The sequence below is a fragment of the Enhydra lutris genome, unplaced genomic scaffold, assembly GCF_002288905.1.
Source record: "Enhydra lutris kenyoni isolate GAN:26980312 unplaced genomic scaffold, ASM228890v2 scaffoldscaffold62, whole genome shotgun sequence".
Lineage (NCBI taxonomy): Eukaryota > Metazoa > Chordata > Mammalia > Carnivora > Mustelidae > Enhydra > Enhydra lutris.
In genome coordinates, this window is record NW_019154146.1 from 9,984,077 (window position 1) to 10,005,861 (window position 21,785).

At 45.2% G+C, this 21,785-nt stretch overlaps 1 protein-coding gene across 1 annotated transcript in view; it reads right to left on the reverse strand.

Annotated features, from left to right (window-relative positions):
* LOC111158655 (sorting nexin 9) overlaps positions 1 to 17,678 on the reverse strand; it is a 105,078-nt gene extending 87,400 nt beyond the window's left edge. Inside the window, exon 1 of the mRNA XM_022520846.1 lies at positions 17,419 to 17,678. Coding sequence (XP_022376554.1) covers positions 17,419 to 17,430 — 12 coding nt within the window. The 5' untranslated portion in view covers positions 17,431 to 17,678. The remainder of the gene's footprint in view (positions 1 to 17,418) is intronic.
* Between the last annotated feature and the right edge of the window lie 4,107 nt (positions 17,679 to 21,785).

The window sequence follows — 21,785 nt, forward strand, 5'->3', positions numbered from 1 at the left end:
GGCTAATGGGAAAGACACACAGTGTGATCAAGAGAAGGTACTAGTAAAACAGAGGTGGCCCACAGGCGGGGAGGGTAGTCCTAGCAGGGAGGACACAAAGCAGAAGAAGCAGCAGGAGAGACGGTCCTCCCAGCTTCAGGGAGGTGGTCTGTCTTTCATTTTCGTGTTGAGTATGGTCTTGGGCCGCTGTTCTTTATTTGTTTTTGACAACACTAAAACCATAAGGTCCTCAAGGACAGAGACTATGTTGACTTTACTTTTTTTATAGCCTCTAAGGTAAACCTAGTTGCTAAAGTTGCAAATTCTAGAAAGCAAAGAACATAGGCTAAACTGAAATATGGAGAACGATTACGTGCCATCGCCACCAGGAGAATATATACTTTTTCATAGGATTAAGTCCACCCTTACTTCTAGAGCAGAAGGCAAGACTACTGCAGAAATGGTAACAATCAAGGTCCCCGTACTTGCAAGGTCTCTAAATTTAAAGACCTATATACCATTCTCGTTTGCAAAACAGGAAAAGAAAATGGTACTCTCTTACTTTAGTAAACTACATTCTGTTGTTTTTCAGGTAATTGCCTAAAACCATTTTCACTGAAAATGTCACAAAAGCACTTCTCATCATTGTTTAAATCATGATACAGGCCTACTGGGACAGGGATTTACTCAAGGCAGCTGGCCAAGGTAACAAGAGTAAGGGAGAAACACTGAATCCGGCATGTCCCATCAACTCTCCTCAAAGCCCACTGGTCCAGGAGAACCAGTCCAAGCCAAGCAACCCCAGGAAACCAGCCACAAACGTCAACGACGAGAGGGTCATTCTGCCTGTACCTCCTAGGATCACCTTCCCAGATTTGCCCACGCGCTCTGCGCAAAACATGCAGCCTGTGTAACTTTTGCATTTAGCGCGCTACTCCCTTTTATCCGTACCGCAAGGGTTCTGAACCCTGTTTATGTAGTTGTACTGGTGGCTGCAGCTGAGCAACTGAAGTAACATTGTCTTTCACACAAGACTGTGAAAAAGGAGTCATTGTTTCTAAGAAAATGAACTGAGTGTTTGGAGGAACCTTGACAAAAAGTAAGCTGCTAAAAAGTTTACTGTCAAAGTAAATATAGCTGAGACAACAGTTAAGACAAATGGGAAATCATAATTTTTAAAAATCTAGAATTCTGTATTTACAGTGCTTTGAAACTGTTTTTAAATTCTTAAAGCTCTTTACAAGAAACTAAAAATGGAAATCATTCGCGATGCATTCTGAGATTATCCAAGATGGATTGCTTAGAACTCCAATCAGACCTTGGCTTTCTATCACAGGATTGGTAAATAATGGTATATTTATGGATTCTTAAGTTAAAATAAGATGGTATTTTCATTCAACACTTTCATCAAGTGTTTAACCAACTACAGATATTACTTGGAGGTCACGTCTGAAGTAATAAATGACTATATAATCCCATTTTTCCCTAATCCTACCATTCACCCATTGCTGGCACCACCTAAAACCGCACGGAAAGACTTTCAAAGGACCTTGTCTGCTGAGGACTCTAATAAAGGCAGTGAGTTGACTAGAGGAAAGAAAGCAACGCTCAGATTCTAAAACCTGTGGTATGTTTGCTGCAAACACCCTACCTACAGCCAAATCTGCTTCAATTCACACTGGCAGAGACACACAAATGCCAATCAATAATCATTTTAACCATCGCCTAAGCATCTAGTTAACCAGACGGCATGGTCTTCATCTTAATGCATATCAAGCCATATAAATATAGTGAATTATTAACTAATGAAAATGTTTACAAGGCTACTTACCATCACACTGGGTATTTCAAGATATTAAGGATTTATTCTCAATTTTTAAGTATGATAGGAATCATTGCTATATTTTTAAAAAGTCTTATATGGGGAGGCTATATATACTGCAGTATTTTTTTTTTAATGTTTTATTTATTTGAGCAAAAGAACAAGAGCAGGGGGAGAAGCTGAGGGAGAGGGACAAGCAGACTCCACGCTGAGTGCGGAGCCTGATGCAGGGCTCGATCCCATGACCCTGAGATCATAACCTGAGCTAAAATCGAGCTCGACTGAGCCACCCAGGTGCCTCTATACCGGAAATATTTATCATGAAATAACACATCTGGAATCTGCTTCAAAAATAATAAAAGAAGGGGAAAATGGGTGAGGAAGTTCTGAAGAAAGAACACGGTCAGGAGTTGGGAGCTGTTGAGGCTGGTGATGGGTATGTACCGAGGGGGTTCACTGTACTAGTCTTCTTTTGTCTATGTTCGGAATTTTTATAAATAAAAAGTTAAAAATACTGCATCAGGCCAAACTGCTTAGACAATATCCTAAAAATCACAGACATGAAGTTTTAAAGCATAAATAATATGAAACTTTCCTAATATATTTCATTTACCCCCTCCTTCACCCCCGCAGAAGAATAATCACTCACGGAACCAGGAAAAGAATAAAGATTCATTGAATCTCAAAATCCTAAGCCAGGATGGTGCCATTTCTTCTCAGTTTGTGAGAACATTCTGACCCAATTCTCGGTGTTCCCGTTGGTTTCTTACACCACTGTTCTCAAAATTGCTGAAGCTTCAGAAAGTTTACTGCGTTAGCAAGCAGAGATTCCAGTTAGAGGAAGAATGACGTTGGGTAACTGATAATAAATATTTTCATATCTGTTTAAAACCTGTCAGTCTAAAAATATTTTACTTATTGTCTGGGTGAACACTCATTAAGCCAATAGGATGATGACAGCCAAACCATCTATCCTATACTCCAAATAAGTAAGTGGCCTGACAGGTCTACGTATCTCAGTATAACCAGGAGACATCTGAGAAGTTCTACCGGATAGAATCCTGCCACCTCCTCCACCAATGTTGTATTCCTACTGTTCCAATGATTTCTGGCCCATGGCAGGTGCTCCACAATGTACCGAAGGGACAGGGTGACGTGGTGACCCGCCACTAGGAGGATCCGGTGAGATGTGCCATCTGAGACCTCAGTGAACGGATGTGCTCGACTCACTCGGACTGGGACAGCACGCTCCGTGCTCTCACTCACACTTCTGTCCTCCCTGCCTCTAGCGTTTGGCCTCGTTTCTATCTTGTTTTGATGTATGGAAGGTAAATTACCAGAATTAATAAGGCACGCCATGGCAAAAGAATCAAACTCAAACTGTCGGACACTGCAATCTGGGAAATTTATCCAAAGTTTTGGATAAATATGAAGCAGACAGAAAGGCTGACTGCCTCCACAAGTATAACATGAAATTTGTTTCAGCTCCCTGAATACAGTTAAGGTGGAGTCTTAACCTTGGGGTCTAACAGATCTTAGTTTATAGTTTATTTTTACAATAATATGAATAACACCACTCGACCATAACAACTCTCCTTTGCTATAAGCCAGACACTTGGTAAGCCCTTTGCATGAATTTTTACTTAATTCTTGAGATAATTTGGTAGAGACAGTGTTTTTGAAATGTCATTTTTCATCCTTTGGGTTTTCGTTTCCTTTGTCTTTACTCCCACCTCCCCAACCCAAACCACCAGCGCCCACTGCCTCAGGAGAGCGACAGGGCATGGCAGAACACTGTGGCCCTCCTGGCTGCAAGTTTCAAAGGCCCTAAGAACAGTGGGAATGTTAGGTCTGCACAGAGAATACACCTGTAAGAGACACTGCACAGGAGAGATGAGGCAAGGCCTCCATTTCTACTGCCACCTCCACCTTCCAAAGCCTGGGGTAGACATGGCAGCGAAGTCCAGAAGCAAGTTCAGAAGCAATGGTGAGCCCTGCGCAGGGCCCGCACCAGGGAATCAGAGTCCCCAGGGAAATGCAAATCGACCAGAGGAGAAGCAACAGCTATTTGCTGCTTTAGGACAGAAAGTGTCTGAGCTCTGCAGAGATCTGGGTCCCACTAGAGCATGACAACAGCAAAATGGCTCCCATTCCCTTGGGCACAGCAAGGAAGTGTGGAGAGTGCAACCTCACGGAGGGCCCAGACTGTAAGAGCAAGAAAGGCCTCCCCACTGTGCAGAGAGGTGGCGGGAGGGCGAGATGGGGTTCCCCCAGGCCATGACATCAGGAGGGGATCCCCATCCTCAAATCAGACCCAAGCCTAGGCAAGAGGAGGAGGTCCCTCAACTCCCAGACTCAAGTTCTACTTCCCGGGTAGGATGGGGACATAATTTGCTGTCAATTATTAATGGAAAATAAAGTTTTGTTGTTTTTTTTTTTTTTTTTTTTACCCACCTGGACTGTGGAATTCACACTTGAGTTCATATTATTACTTGCATTTTATAGATGAGGAACCTGAAGCATTAGGTAACTTTCCAAAGTAATGTAGCTGGATTTGACTGGGATTTGAGCCCAGAGTCGCCATCTCTGTGCTATACCAGCACCACTGCACTGAAACACATGAACCTCACAATCACATGAAACTGACTTTATTTGTCCATTGCACCTCTAACAGAAAACCCAACAATATCTCTCTCCTAAATAGAAAAGTTAAGGTAAAGCAAATACTAACAAGGAAAATGGGCTTTTATGCAATAAACAGCCTTGAATCATAGAGGGATCCCAACAACCTCAAAATTATTTTTTTAAAGATTTATTATTTTTATTTATTTATTTAAGATTTTATTTATTTATTTGACAGACAGATCACAAGTAGGCAGAGAGGCAGGCAGAGAGAGAGAGGAGGAAGCAGGCTCCTCGCTGAGCAGAGAGCCCTTTGCGGGGCTCGATCCCAGGACTCTGGGATCATGACCTGAGCCGAAGGCAGAGGCTTTAACCCACTGAGCCACCCAGGCGCCCCTAAAGATTTATTTATTTATTTATTTATTTATTTGAGAGACAGAGCGAGAGAGAGCACATGCACATGTGCACGCTGAGGGGAGGGGCAGAGGGAACAGGAGAAGCAGACTTCCTGCTAATCAGGGAGCCCCACATGGGGCTTGAGCCCAGGTCGCTGAGATCGTGACCTGAGGAAGGCAGATGCTTAACCAACCACACCACCCAGATGCCCCTCAAAATTAATACATCATCCCACAAGTAACAATAATTAGATAACACTATAATTCGCTGAGAAGTACATAATGTCAAAAAAGTACCATGAAGTCGTTAACATTTTTTTTTAAAGATTTTATTTATTTATTTATTTCACAGAGAGAGAGATCACAAGTAGGCAGAGAGGCAGGCAGAGAGAGAGACACCGGGAAGCAGGCTCTCTTCTCAGCAGGGGCTTGATCCCAGGACCCTGAGATCATGACCTGAGCCGAAGGCAGAGGCTTTAACCCACTGAGCCACCCACGCGCCCCACGTTAACATTTTTAAATGTATCCATATTTTATTAATAACACAACTGGACATATATTTTTAAAACAGAACCAGCAAAAGTGAAGAAGACACATCTATGACCGCGTCTGTTCCCCTGAAGCCAGGAATCCCTAAACCCAGAATAAACCGGAGGTACTATGAACCAGGCCCATCAAACATTCCAGACGTTGTAATTAAACTGCTAACCTGGAGATCAAAAGATCTGTTGGAACCACCGTGAGACTATGTCCACGACCACAGGGTTTTGGGAAGAGCCACACCGGACTCTGTGTGGCACGTGCCACTCAGATTCCTGAAAGTGGCTTAGTGTGGTCAGTCTCAGACGAAATTTTGGACCACAACCAGAGAGACTGGAAACATCTGCTTTCTGTGAAATGTACTTTCTGTCCTGTAAGGGCAGCCGCTAATAAAGAACGCTTTAAAAGAGAACTCGGACCGAGTACGTGTCCTCATTTATCCAATGCCGCTCCCCAATCCTCCAGCAGAGAAACGATCCTCCTCTGAATTATTATGACTAATGTATGTCAGAGTACTTAATGCTTTTATTTGTTTTTAAAGATTTTATTTATTTATTTGACAGAGAGACACACAGTGAGAGAGGGAACACAAGCAGGGGGAGTGGGAGAGGGAGAAGCAGGCTTCCTGCCGAGCAGGGAGCATGATGGCATGCGGGTCTTGATCCCAGGACCCTGGGACCATGACTTGAGCCAAAGGCAGATGCTTAACGACTGAGCCACCCGGGTGCCCCTAATGCTTTCCATTTTTACACAAACTTTTCAAACTATCGTCTCTTTATTGACACAAATTCATGTTTACTCTTAAGTTTCCAATGAAAGTCAATGCAGGAACGTGAGGGTCTTATTTCTGACTCCAGATGCTGTGCCATCACTGTACATGGCATGTACTTCTACAGCAGCACCCGGAACATTTAAACACACTGAAGTGTCTTCCCCATTAGTCTGTAAGTTCTTCCAGAGTAGAAAGATATACATGCATGGGCATTTACAGAATTTGTAAGTTCTGGGTAAAGACTGATGAATGAAACAAACAAAACGACAACTCATGCATTTGATTTTTGTTGGCATACTTAACAATTCTCATACATATTTGTATGTAATAATATTTAAATGTTAATGTTAGACAGTGAAATTTAAATGTATTCCTTCCATAATAGTATATAATGTTTACGGATCTAACAAAAGACTCTGAATGGCGTAAATGCCGACAAGATTTTAAAGTAGCTCTCTGCACCGGTCTGATTTAGACGGGTGGTAATTCTCAGAGATACCGCAGGCAAGTTATGGGAACAAAGGCAGACTCTCAGTCACAAAGCTAACCTCCAAAGCACACCTTTTTTGCCTTCATGCATGGGTCCGAGACAAATCAATAATTCAAAGGTGGACTTCCTAGTTCAGGGATTGCACTCATCCTTTTCTCTCGCTTTAATAAATTCTTTAACAAAATTCTATTTCTTTAACGCTTTTTCAGGGGCCTCAGAGGAACCTGGATAGTTAGTTCCTCAACGGAAAACAGGAAAACTGAACCTGAATCAATTCGAATTCACCAAAATTAACAGGCACATACTACACAAATAAGATTTTTTTTAAAGCTTAGATTTATACAAATATCATAGATTATCTGATTTCTAAAATAATTTAAAAATGGGATTTTTCACACAGTAACACCCCTTCCATGAATTAGAAAGGGTTATCATTACACAACCACATTAGGAACACACTACACAAAGCAAATAAATGAAGGCTGGTTACTGTGAACTCTAATGATACACACAGCTATATGGCTCAGTTGTTAAGCGTCTGCCTTTGGCTCAGGTCATGATTCCAGGGTCTTGCTTGGTGGGGAGCCTGCTTCTCTCTCACCCACTCCCCCTGCTTGTGTTCCCTCTCTCCCTGTCTCTGTGAAATAAATTAAAAGCAACAGGAAATAGTTAATAACCAGCGCAGCCACCTTGCCACCATAATAATCAGACACCCATTTGCATAGAATACAAATGACCCAGCAATAGGACCCTGAAAAGTTACTGAAAACCACAAGTTGACCAGAAACCAGCCTTTCCTTGAGAATACCAATCTTCTGATTTTCAGCATCACTGAACGCAGTTAAAGTCCTTGAAACAAGAAACCATACTCACTGCTCACAGGCAGGCTAGGGTGGGCGCCCCCCGCCCCCCATTTAAGAGCCCATAGGAAGTTTTCAGGATGAACCAAGAACAGAACTCAGATTCTAGCTCTTCTTTTTCCATCTTCCACAGAGTGGTTCTCAAAGTGTGGTCCCAAACTAGCAACATCAGCATCACCTGGGAACTGGGAGAAATGCACGTTCTGGGCCCCACCTCCTGAATCCCAAACTTGGGATGTGGGGGGGCGGGGAATGGAGCCCAGGGATCTGCGATTTAACAAGCTCGGGGGCCGGAGGGGGCAGGGTGCGATGCAGTTGGGGTACCACAGCTCTACCACCAGTGCCTGAAGCCTCGGAGACACGATCATAGCTCATAAAACATCCAGGCACTTTGGTAAGAGTTCAATTTCTGTCTCAAAAGGATGCTTATTACCACTGCCATCATCTTCCTTTACAGCAGAGATTGCTAATGGGTCAGAGAAGAGGGGAGTTTGAGGAACAGTACTACTTGCATTTTAGAGACCTACCTGTTACTTTCATAATACAAACTACGGAAACAGAATGGGATATTTTTACTTATCAAAAAGGGGAATGGTTTTTAAAATGTTATAAATACTAGGGGAGTTTAAATACCAGAATTTTAAAACACAATCTCCATGTTCTTTGGTATCCTCTTGGCTTTAAACGATTAAGACAAATCAATATAAGGTAACTACAGATCTCAATAATCTAGAAGCTACTGGGCTTTCTAGGCTGGGGAGGTGGTTTGAGGACACTGAATGTATTTTACTTACTGGGCAGGGCAAATCACAAGACAAAATCTGACACATCAATAAATATGCTATAAAATCTTCAATTTAACTCTTGATTCCAAAATCTTATGAAGATGGGGAAATCAGGAAGTGATGAAAACCCAGGCTGGCCCATCAAGAGCGAGTGGCTCTGCTTCCTTCAAGCTCCTGAAGGAAAGGGTACACAGTCAGGCTGGTGAAAATTACAAAAGTATGTATAAAGCAGCAATTTTTTAAGAACTTCCGGTTCTGTGCTGGTTTTGAGTAAGTTTTTAGTTATTTTTAAAAATTTAAAAAACCATACTTTCTCCCCCGTGGAAGAAGAAAAAAATGGTGCTTCAGAAAATAAAATAAAATTTTAAGTTTCCATTTGTAATCCTACATGCATTAGCATTTTTCTACTGAAGTGCCACTTACTATTTATAAGCATTAATTAAAAACACTTTTTTCATCTTAGTATAATTCAAAGCAAATTAACAGAAGGTGGGTAAGTTTGGAAATCTGTGTTCGGGGCCCGGTTAATGACAATAAGCTTTTAAATCGGAAAAAAAAAATGAACTTGGTTTCTTCCTCATTACAAAAGCAACAAATACTCACTACTCAAAATCTTGAGAATTCAAAACAGGTTGAAAGATGAAAAGGAAGGTCCTGAGTGCAGCCACCACGAAAGAGACAAACTGCATTAACACGAAGATCCGCATTTTCCAGCCCTCTTCTGTGATTTTGGGTTAGAGAATACACTTAAGCTGACATTTAACTGCTGCGTTTCAAACAGCTCATTAGTTTTTGACTGCCCACTCTCTCAGGCAAGGATCCAGATGTTAGCAGCCTTCCTCCCAGCACAGGGAGGCACAGAGAGGCTGTGGAGTATCTGCTGAACTGGGCGGCTTGGATCCTACAGCAGAGTCTGGTCACGCACACTGCCAAGATATGTCACAGACATATCTTCAAAGTGACTGATGTGATAGATAAGGGTAAAAACTGACTCCTTGAACTAAAGAAAAAACCAGGCATTTTGAGACATGGTTCCTTAGAAAGCCCTGTGGGCTGGAGTGGCTGCACCAGGAGCCGCCACTGTGCGGGGAGAAAGCCTGCGGTCCAGGAGCCAGAACTCTGGGAAGTGCTCTCGGAGGCTAGGACGAGGTGATACACGCAGCCATCCCAAGCGGTCATCCCAAGTGTGGTGGAGGGCCTGGGACTGAGCTCGTTCAGAAGTCACAGGAAGGAGGCCTGGAATGAGGACAGGTAACAGCTCCCAGATGAATGGGGCATTTTTCACTCCTGAAGTTTACAAGTCTCTCTGACATCAAGAACCACCACCAACAGGTGATTCTGCCTCCTGCCTCTGCAGGTGATGGTACTACAGGGCTCCACTTTCAGAGACTAAAAATAGCTTAGAAGAACTGAGTCATACTGAGTAACATCCTCAGGCACTGTATTTACAATATCGAAAAATGAATAAGCAGGGCTAAACCCATCATGTGCTCTTAATAGTCAACAAGGGGAGGGGAAAGAAAAGAAACCCCCACTGGAAAGTCAAATATGCCCACAGTCTGTTATTTCGAGCGCTTGACTTAAGGTCTGGTTTCCCCTAAAATGCGTTAACTACCTTGCTTTTTCATGCTTTTCCCTCCAAAGAGGAGACTGACTCTATGTGTGCACATATTCCCTTCCTTTACTTTGTGGTCTGTTACAAAGAATGCTGTGACTTGGGGCACCTGACGGGTTCAGATGGTGAAGTGTCTGTGTTCAGTTCAGGTCATGATCCCAGCGTCCTGGGATCAAGCCCCACCCTTCCTGCCTGGCGGGGAGCCTGCTCTCCCTCTCCCTGCTGCTCCCCCTGCTTGTGCTCACTCGCTCTCATTCTCTCCCTCTCTCTCATCAAATAAATTAAAAATCTTAAAAAAAAAGAAAAAAAGAATGCCATGACTTGGGAGAGAGCCTGGATGGCTCAATCCTTTAAGCGTCTGACTCTTGATTTTGGCTCAGGTCATGATCTCAGAGTCCTGAGCTGGAGCCCCACAATGAGCTCTGCACTAAGTGGGGACCCTGCTAGAAGATCCTCTCTCCCTCTGTCCCTCCCCCCATGTGTGCACTCTCTCAAATAAACAAATCTCAAACAAAACAAAACAAAACAAAAAAAACGTGACTTGGATTTTGTTCCAGCACACATGGCAGGCCAACACCCTGAACCACTGTGCTGAATAAAATATAAAATCAAAAGACACACAAACACACACCTTTTAAAACACATTACTGAGTCAGCACAAAAAGAAAGCCCTATAGAGAGGTCACAGAGGAACAGAGCAGAAACGGTTTCTTGGAGAAAAGTATGTGCTGAGACAGGATTCCACTCTAGGAGTCTCCTCCAGACCCTGAGACCCCAGAGACCCTGAGTTTGAGTCCGTATGCAGAAGGCATACTAGGACAGGTATAAGAGCGAGATGCCTGTGTTAAGCTAGACACTGGCACCCCAAAAGAACTTCGGTATGGGGAGCCTGGGTGGCTCAGGGAGTTAAAGCCTCTGCCTTTGGCTCAGGTCATGATTCCAGGGTCCTGGGATCGAGCCCCGCATCAGGCTCTCTGCTCAGCAGGAGCCTGCTTCCCCCCTTCTCTCTCTGCCTACTTGTGATCTCTCTCAAATTAAAAAAAAATAAAAAAAAAAATAAATAAAAAAAAAAAAGGACTTCGGTATAAGGGGAACAGAGAAAATCTGTCATTCCAAAGTGGGCAGCAAGGAAAATTGTTTTATCAGTAGAGGAACAAGGGAAATCTCCCCCTGACATCCAAGGTATTTCTGCTACCAGAATGGCTGGAAGAACACAGAGGCAGGAATTAAAGTGGCCACAAGAATGTAGTGTCCCCAGGAGACCAGCATAAGCAAAGACAAATTCCCCCCGGAAGACTATGACTTCAATCTGGGTATCAGAACTCCCTCAGATGAGGTTCCAAGGAAAATGAGCAACTCACAGGAGAAAAAAAAACAAAACAAAAACAACAAAAAACACAAACATACAAGACACACAAGAAAACAAGGCACCATGAGTAAGAGTGAACAGACACAGATGGCTGGGTTAGACTGCAGACGCCAGAACACACACAAACCATAAATGTTTAAGATGCTTAACAGAAGCTTAAATGTATTAGCAAAGCCTAAGACTATAAATGACCAAGCACATTTGAAAGAGAACCAAATGTAATTTCTAAAAACAGAAGAGAACTGAAATAAAAGTAGTGGATAAAAGATCAGATGAGGCCCAAAGGAAGAGAGAGTGTTGAACCAAAGGTAAGAGCCACAGAAATGATCCAGAAGGCAGCACAAAGAGAAAGAACATGGCACGCTGAAGTACCAAGTTAGAGGTCTGCTGGACACTGTCATGCTAATTCGAGTTCCAGTGAGAAAGAACAGGGACGAGGCATGTTTGTGGAATAATCATTTCTGGGAACTCTCTACAACGGCTACATTACCCATGTGTAGCTATTTGGTTAAAATTTACAATAGTTCCTCAGTCACACTAACCACATTTCAAATTCTCGTTAGCCACACGTGTCAGGCAGCTGCCATGCGGGACTGCACAAATGTAGAATATTTCCATGGTCATGGAAAGTTCCACGAGTTCCAGAAAGTTCTAGAAAAGTTCTGCACTATTCTAGAACCACTGAAATTCCCATCCTCAGAGCCAACATACCCAATAAAGTTCATGTAATGTCAACACCATCCACACAAGGATGGACTGCGGTAACACTGCAAGGTAGGAATGCTACCCAGAAAGTCTTGAAAACAGGCAGAGAGAGGAGTCAGGCCTTCTTAAAGAAACAACATGAGACTGCTAACTTCTTAGGAGTAACTTGGAGAGCCCAAGGAAGACAGGGGACCACCACCTGCAAATAGGCTGAGAGAAAACACCGTCAACCTAGAAACCTATCTTTCAAGGATAAGGCAAAAATACATTTCCACACACAAAAGATTACCAACGACAAATCTTCCCCAATGGAAATTCCAAAGAATCCACTTTAACCAGAAAGAAAATTATCCCAGAAAGGAGGACTGAATGTAAACAGAAATAATAAGCAAAGATATGGTAAAATCCAATTAAATCTAAATAAACATTAGCTCTATAAAAAAATGAAAAGAATGTCTAATTTCTGAGGGAAAAGACAGAATTCTAATACTGGCAGTAACTGACCATACTGGGACACATGATCAGAGTTACGTATCTGAAGACCTTTTTGTAATTCAGAAGGAGGGTAATGATGGTGAGTAACTTCGAACTTTAACTTAGAAATGGTAACATACATGCTTATGATAATCACTGGAAAAAAACTGATATATAGGACAAATCTTCCAAACAGCTGGGGAGGGGACGGGTAGAATAAAAGGAAGAGGGAAAAAAAATCCTCATTTAGTCCAGAAGATGGTAGCCAGAAACCCAAACACATCAGTGAACACAAGTAAAAGCAGACAAAACTCTCTAGCTACAAAGGTCACCGGACCAGCTACAGAGGTTAAATTCAGCCATAGGCTCTTATATACCAGGCAAATACTTACCAAAAGAAAGCTAGTGAGGGGCGCCTGGGTGGCTCAGTGGGTTAAAGCCTCTGCCTTCGGCTCAGGTCATGATTTCAGGGTCCTGGGATCGAGCCCCACATCGGGGGCTCTGCTCAGCGGGGAGCCTGCTTCCCTTCCTCTCTCTCTGCCTGCCTCTCTGCCTACTTGTGATCTCTGTCTGTCTAAATAAATAAATAAATAATGTTTAAAAAAAAAAAAAGAAAGAAAGCAAGCTAGTGGAACCGCATTAACTTTAGACAAACTGTCCTTAGGAAAAAACACATTGAAGATAAAGAGGGTCCCTACACACTGAAAAAAACTCAATTCACCTGGAAGATACTACTTTGAAGCTTAGAGAAATATTTTTTGAAGATTTTATTTATTTGAGAGGGAGAGCACGAGGGGGTGCAGTGGGAGAGGGAGAGAGAGAGGGAGAGGGAGAAGCAGGCTCCCCACTGAGCAGGGAGCCTGATGCAGGGCTTGATCCCAGGACTTTAGGATCATGACCTGAGCTGAGGGCAGACACGTAATGGACTGAGCCACCCAGGGGCCCTAGCACCCTAAACTTAGAGATATTTTAGAATACCATCTTAATTAACATCTCCATCAAATAGACAAAAGATCAGCTAGATACAACAGATCACATAGAGTTTGTAAGGATACAGATATAAACAACACAGTCAAATCCAATCTAATGGTCATACACAGAACACACACATTGAGTAGTGGATATACATATTCTTTTTACGAACAGGTGGCACATTTATGAAGGAGACCATAGGACAGGTACAAAGTTAGCCTCAACAAATTTTTAGTTATAGTATGACTATCAATCAGATTCCCTGTTCACTATGCAATTAAGTTAGAAATCAATAACAAAAAGACAAATAGGAACACCCTCTACTTTTGGAAATCAAACACACTTCCAACCACCATGGGTTACAGTCTCAGAAGTATGAGGTCTGTTTTAAGTACCTGAAAACAGAAGAACCAATTCCTCATTAGTAAAACTGAATTGTTAGATTTTAAAAAGATTTCTAGTACCTGAACTATAGATGTGTACTTTCCATTGTGCATGTATACTTAAAAAGGAAAAGTTTGCTAACACACGATTATGGGCGCCTGGGTGGCTCAGTCGGTTAAAGGTGTGTCTTCAGCTCAGGTCATGATCTCAAGGTCCTGGGACTGAGCCCCACATGGGGCTCCCTGCACAGTGGGGACATTTAAAACTTACTTTTATACAAAATTGAATAGTTAGCATTTTCTACAGTGTTTTTTAAAAACGATCAAATCCACCATTAATCCTTAAGGCTTAACATTAGATTTGAATAGAAAGAATTCTATTCGGTCACTCAAAGAGGTTTTTGCTCAGGAGAGACTACAAAAGATGCTTTTTACTGTTCTCACTAATGTATATCATTGAACAGACCTGAGCAATTCACTCATTTCCTACCAGTATTTTCAATACTCCACATCCACTCAATTCAACCAAGCACTACCACAAATATTTCACTTCAGATGCTGGAGATAGAAAGAAAAGAAAAAAAGTGTATCCGGGACTCTCAGAGTCTTGTTAAAATGATAACTCCTGAAAGTGACTATGTAAGCACAAAAGGAACCAACTTAGTTACCAAAGGTTAACTCTGACATAGAAATTACAGCTAAATTATACAGCCATGGATTAACTTCCATTAACTATTTTCATGCTCCTTTTGATATATGTGGACCAAAAAAATTTTTTTTCTTTCCCAAGATTTAATAAATAAGACTTAATTTACTCCCAAATCCACATGGGATTGTGATTAAAATACAACCTTCTGAGGTTTTCAGTAGAAGCCAAGACTTCACAGGCTAATATTAGCCCCGCACCATATTTGTTAAGGGAGATAAGATTGGAGTCAGAATAAAGTACCTGCTTACAAGTGAATTCAGCATCCTCCTGAGTAGCGATTAGAAAAAAAGAAGATAATCCCTTTAAAATGTACGGTTACTGATTAACTTTCTTTGGCAGAGAAGCACTGCCCAATTAAAGTTTTTTTTCTAAAAGATAATTTCTTTCCATTGTGAACATGCCAGATTTTAAAACTCACGACAGTTCAAAGATAACTGCATCTTTGTAAAAAATACATCAGAGCAATACATAAGAAAAATTAGTTCTGGAAAGAACAGAGGCCATTCTCTGGTAAATTCAAAGGGAAACTCACACCACCCAACCCAGCCAGATACTGTGTTTGTTTTTCATCACTTGAGGCTTGCAGCCAGAGTTCAAGTGCCACAGAAAGCTGAAATTTCATAAAAAGTTAGAAGTTATTACTGAGTGCCGACCCAACTAAAGCGAGGAAAGGAAAAACCCCAAACTACTCAGATGTCCGCAAAGGCAGGGGTGTGGTTGCATGGGGGAGGAAAACAAGGACAACTCTCCTCCCCGGTAACAATGGGAAAAAAAAAAAGAGAGAGAGAGACTGGTTTGACACAAGGATCACCAGGAAGTAGGAAGACCAGAAATCGGAGTTAGGGTCCTCTTTTAACACGGGCTTCTCTGCTCTTCCTTTGCTTTTTAAGTTGGAAGTGGCTTGCCATCCTGTGAATGTGGATATGAATCCCATGGGGCAGAGTGATTAGAAAGGAGACAGACAGACTTGGAATCACAGGAATTTACCTCCAGAGTGGCGTAGGTAATAAGGTAGGAAGGGCTGACAGGTGCTTGGTTTAGGGAGGACACATGCAATTCAAGTTTAGTACAAGGATCACTGTTCTTTTCACCTTTACAGAAAAACTAAGTTCGGTTTTAACTATCAAGTTTTCATTATGCATACCTCACTCGTGGCTAACCCTAACGCTAGCCCTACTGAAAGGACGCAGTACAAGCCATGAGATCAGAGTGCAAAACACCACAACACTGACCTCCACTGAACACACATCTACCCCGAACAGCTTTTAAGGTTGCAAGATGAGCGCAAAACAGGACGTGTAACTGGTCATTTCTGGAATGTTTGGCAACAAACCTCAAAATCAAATCTCCTTAGAGATCCTTGACTCCAGTTTTGTTTTTAAAAAGATCAACACAAGGGGCGCCTGAGTGGCTCAGTGGGTTAAGCCTCTGCCTTCAGCTCAGGTCATGGTCTCGGAGTCCTGGGATCGAGCCCCGCATTGGGCTCTCTGCTCAGCGGGGAGCCTGCTTCCGCCTCTCTGCCTGCCTCTCTGCCTACTTGTGATCTCTGTCAAATAAATTAATTAAAAAAAAAAAAGATCAACACAAAATTATCTAGATTAAAAAGTTACCGGGGTGGACCACATCTAACGAAACCAAGGAAGAGCACAGCCATTAACGTATTAATAAGCAGGTAATTATTTCAGTAAGAGCAGACGACAGGTTCCGTGGAGGAAAATCTCCATTTTTTAAAAAAACAAACACTGCACCTCGGCAGATTCAGAAGCACAAACTGTAACAGGCTGAAATAACATAAGACAATCTGATCTTTCAAAGGGATTTCAAACTGTATATCCTTTCCTAAATTACCCCGGATCCCAAAACAAAAACACAACAACAACAACAACAACAAATAAGGTTTTACCCAACCCAAAGACTCAGAGTTTCAAACATAAACATGGAAGAGGGTGCCAGCGCTGAAAAAAGGCGACATCACAGAAACTATTTGCTAAAGTCAAGCCATTCCTCAAACCACATAGCCAGCTCTAGGAGGGGTCTCCCACTAGGAGTCCTCGGCGACTGTGACTTTCCCAGTTAACACTTTGCAGGAAGAACTAAAGAAAACGCCCCCAGGAAAGGCAGGCGTGGAGGGTGACTCCTGGACGCTCAGGTAGCAAAGGGTGACCGCTCCGGCCCCGAACAATACCCTAAAAGAAGCAAACCACCACTTCTGGCCAATTACCAAGCTCAAGTCAAAGTTCCACCACGTAACCGGGGCCTGTGCCTTTTTTCAAGCGAACTCGTTACTGAAAGCACAGTCATTTCCCTCTTTGTATCTTCTTCACGCTGGAAATGCCATTCAAACCGAAAAGGTAGCAAAACAAAAGAAAGAAAAACACACACAAGAAAAATGAAGGAAGTGGAGGCGCGGGGCATTCAGTCGGCCTCGTCCCTCCAGCGGGAGCGCGAGTCGGCGGGCCGTCCTGTGAAATGCCCGGTGCTCCCCGGCGGGGCTCGGGTCCCCCCAAAAGCGGCCGGCACGGCCGGGGTCCCAGCCTCCGGCGGAGGGAGGGGCGCTCTCCGTGGCGGCGGCGGCGGCGGGCAGTGGCCGCCACTCGGGACAGGACCCGGGGATCCCGGGGGCCGGGCGGCTGCCCCGAGCGGGCTCCAGGGCTGCAGGAACTTTCCCTTGCTCCGGCCCGGCCGCAACCCGCGCTCCGGCGCAAACTTCGCAGACCGCGCCGCGAGCGTCCGGGGGTCCCGCCCCGAGACCCTCCCGCGCCGCGAGCCGAGACCCCGAGCGCCCAGCCCCGCGTGACTGGTCTGGCGGGCTATCGCCGGGCCCCGCCGCCGCCGCCGCCGCCCGCGCCCCCGGCCCCGGCCCCTACCCTCCCCGCGCCGCCGCGGGCCCGAGAGGCCGACCGGGCCTGCGCCGCGCGCCCCTCACCTTGGTGGCCATGGCGGCGGCTCCCGCGGCCCGGGACGGTCGGCTCCTTTCCGGCGCCGCGGCTGTCGGCCCCAGGCGGGCGAGGGCGGCGGCGGCGACTACGGTTGGGCCCCGGCGCGGTGGCGGCGGCGGCGGCGGCTCCGCCTCGGCCCCGAGTCTCGGCGCTCAGGCCCCGCCGCTGGGCGCTCGGCGACTCCGGCCGCTGCCCGCTCCTCCAGTTCCTGAAACTCCCCGGCTGCGCGGCCCCCGCCCCTGCCGGCCGAGCCTCCCATTTACCGCGGCGTGCGCGGCGCGGCCGGCGGAAGCGCGCCCGGTGCCCTCGGCCCGCCGGGCCTCCTCTCCCACATTCCGCCCCCGCCCCGCGCCTCCGCCCCGGTCCGCGCCGCCGCCGCCGTCGCCGCCGCCGCCGGGCGCCCTTTGTTCCGGCGCCCGCCGCGTCCCGGGAGGCGGCCGAGCAGGGGTCGGCGCCCCGCGTGGCTGCCCGCGGGAAAACTTCAAGGGCGGTGAGGACTCGCCTGCGTCCCCCCGCCTGAAGGACCGGCCCGACGGGGTCTCGCAGACCGCGCGGTGGGCGGCGGCTGAAGTTTCTTGTGTCCGGTGCTCCGGGATCGGTAATAACTCCGCGCCCACCTGGCAGGGCCTGAGTCGCCCGCGGGGGACCTCTGCTCTGGTGGGGACCGCTGTTGGGCGGGTTGTGCTCCCCGCTGAGTAACTGAGTGCTAAGTCAACAGCCCGAGCGGAGGGGAGCAATGGCTTCCCGATCCCGCCGGCCCTGAGGAGAGAACAAGATGGAGTCACTCGTGTCAAGCAGCGAGCTAATCAGGAAAGCCGCCAAGGGCCCCGCAGCTGACCCCAGCTCTCAGCCCAACCCGCACAGACCGGTAGCACCAAGGACTGACCATCAGTGAGGCCACAGCACCTGGAAGAACCCGGGGCTGATAATCACTGGAACCAGAAGAGGCCTGCAAAGGCCCACGACTGATCGAACTCCTTCAAGAAGGGAGGACCTGTGCAGCGAACTGTCGGACTCTCCAGCCGCTGACCTTCCCCCTCTGACCCCGCGGGAGAGGCCGCTGCCCCGGAAGGCTCGGGCTGCTGGGTCTCTGAGCAGGACAGAGATCCCCCGCGGTGTGAACACAGCCAGCACGAGCACGGAGGGCTGACCCGGACCAGGCAGAGGCCTCCCCTCCGTGGTGCCCAGCGACTGACTTCGCTTTGGTTCATTAACTTCTTGCCTTTCTGGTATCTTGTTTGGGGTGTGACTTTGTATTATAGCTTGTCTCGCGACGTGTATGAAGCCCAGTTAAATGCGTAGTGAAATGTCATGGAGTTTGGAAGCCTGAACCTGCTTTACAATCATGTCAACCTTGCTTTGCGGCTGAATAAAGCTGACACTGTGGAAAGACACCACTTGTGTACCGGCCTTTATAGCGCGCCCGCAAAAGTTGGCTTAGTCGGCAGGATTCCATGTCACTGACTCACTAGGTGCTTTTAGAAAATTTGGAAATATTGGGGTGAAAAAACCAACAAAACCCTCCTTGAGTCTTGCTGGAATTGACTACAGCAGAATTAAAACCAATAAGCTGGGGGATAAATTTGTTATGAATATAGACCTTTCACATGTCTTGCTTGGAGCAAGATCCTAAGGTATTAGAATAGGAGGACCAAACAGACCAGCTCTATGCAAGGAGTAGTTGGCAGTGGAAGCCCGTAGTCTGGCTTACCCCTTTGCAAATCAGGCATGAGGTAGAACTAGCTAAAGCGGAAACCAAGGGAGACCACCTCAGAAAGGCACTCAGAAGCTTACGAAAAATTAAGCCATCAGGAACACTGCATAAATGCATGTCACTAAGGGCCAAAATAATACATAACCTAAAGGAAAGAACAAAAATTGTATAAAAACCTATATACATATCCCAAGTATAAGTGGGAAATAGAATTCTACACAGGTAAAAAAACTTTAAATAACAGCTGCTGGAATATAAGAAAGAAAAATACAGGCACTAGGTAAGTATCTAAAAACGAGAGTGGAAAGATCCAGAAGTCAGATGTCATATGTTGCATAGAAGGCCCATAGTACCCCACAGAAGCAAAAGTCAGAGGGAGCCTTACAGCTAGGACCCCAGGAGAAGTAATCATAGATCCCAAGGGTCCTAAAAATGTAAAACTGTTAGTGTCCCAGCTCCCCCCTGCAGAGGTTCCCATCTTACCGATGAAAACCACATTGCGGCTAGATCAGGACGAATTAAAGGGCAAGGAGCTAGCTAACAGAATAATAAGGAAGGCCAAATCGATGGATAATTTAAAGGACAAACCACTCTGGGGACCACAGGTCCCCCATCCTGAGGACCCAGGAGACTCTGATAACTCCACAGTGGGGGGGATGATTATCAAAGCAGACCTATGATTAGAAGGAGAAGAGTGGTAGATCATAATCAGAGGCAAGGACAACCCAAAGAAGTAGTGGCCGATAGGGAACCTATTCACGCTGAACTCAGATTAGGACAGATTTCTGTCCAGAACATATCTGATGCAGACGGCTTACTCCATGTGTGGGGTAGCGGAGCAAACACGACAGCACTATTTATTGGGTACAGAGATTTATCAGGTATCTTCTTTCGCCAAAAACCCCTCATTAAATCATTCAATTATGGCAATACATAGAAAGGACACGTAGGAACGCATGCGATATTCAAACAATTCACAGAAAGAAATCCCAGTGTTACTTGGCAGGAAATAAAAAAGAACATTGCAGGGATACATCATGTTGTAGACAAATGATAGACAAATACGGGTACGTTGCACCAATAGACGCATACAAACCTGCTACATTTAATTTTATAATACAAATAGATTTCACAGGACTGCTAAAAATCACAGTTATGCACAGAAGCACGCTGACACCAGCGGATACCTATACACAGCCTTGGGACAGTGGTGGCTGCATCGAGGTCCTCAGCCCACAACCATACACACTCTAGAATCACAGGCAGCTCACTTTGGAGCACCAGTAACAGTAGAAAGTGACCAGGGAACTCACTTGACAGCCACCTCAGTTAAAAAGCCCTGTATTGATGGAACTTAGAATAGCATTATCATCAAGCCTATAACCCACCAGCTGCTGGATATGTAGAAGGATTTAGTGGATTATTAAAAAGAGAATTACTATTGGTAGAAAGACAAGGGAGTTTTCAACAGGCCCTGGATGTGGCTTGCTTTATGCTAAATCAAAGAGACAGGTTACAAAAAGATAGTCCTCATAAGATCTTAAACACTTCTGCCCCATATATAGGGGAAAAGGAGGTACCAGTAGACACACCCAAACTTCCATATAAGTTAGCAACCAAACTGAGGGACAATTCTGTCTCCTTACAGGATACTGTTGCTCACAGACATGGAAACACTTAGCGGACTTGAGGGGCCAAAGGATGGCTACAAGTTCAGAAAATCCCAAACCTTTCCCCTATGGGCCTACATTAGGAATAACTGGAGGAGGAAGGTGGGGCATCTGGGTGGCTCAGTCGGTTAAGGGTCCAACTCTTGATTTTGGCTCAGGTCATGATCTCAGAGTCCTGAGATGGAGCCCCGCCTTGGGCTCCATGCTGGGCGTGGAGCCCATTTAAGATTCTCTCTCTCCCTCTGCCCCTCTCCTCACTCATGCTCTCTTGGAAAAATAAAGAAAAAAAAAGAATAATTTGAGGAAAACTGCATTCGAACTAGCATCATACTATGCCTACGGTATTATACTTTGGCTAGCAAGTAGCACACTCACGTGGACCTTATATCGTACAAGCATACCAGGCATGTGTAACATACAACATTCCTCCTATTATAGATGAGGAAACTGCCATGTACTGCCTCCAATCCGTGTGTCCCCGTTCACTGCTACAGCAGCCACTTGTTGTTGTAAGGCAAGAGATACACACACACCAACTGCACCATCAATTAGGATACAAATATGCAGTGTTGATCTAGTTTCCGGCAACGAGGCTGCTAGGGAAAACATTTTTAATAATTACCAAATAGTGTCCTGATTTTTGGTGTGACTGAACTGACTGGATACTTCACCTATCACCACCACACAAACTGCCACAGTGGTAACAGGACCCAACTATTATGCAGAAACCTAGTTAACTACACAATCTGCCTAATTAACAAAGTGTTAAAAGAACAAGATTTTGGGGGTGCCTGGGTGGCTCAGTGGGTTAAAGCCTCTGTCTTCAGCTCAGGTCATGGTCCCAGGGTCCTGGGATCGAGCCCCACATCGGGCTTTCTGCTCAGCGGGAGACCTTCCTCCCTCTCTCTCTCTGCCTACCTGTGATCTCTGTCTGTCAAATAAATAAATAAAATCTTAAAAAAAAAAAAAA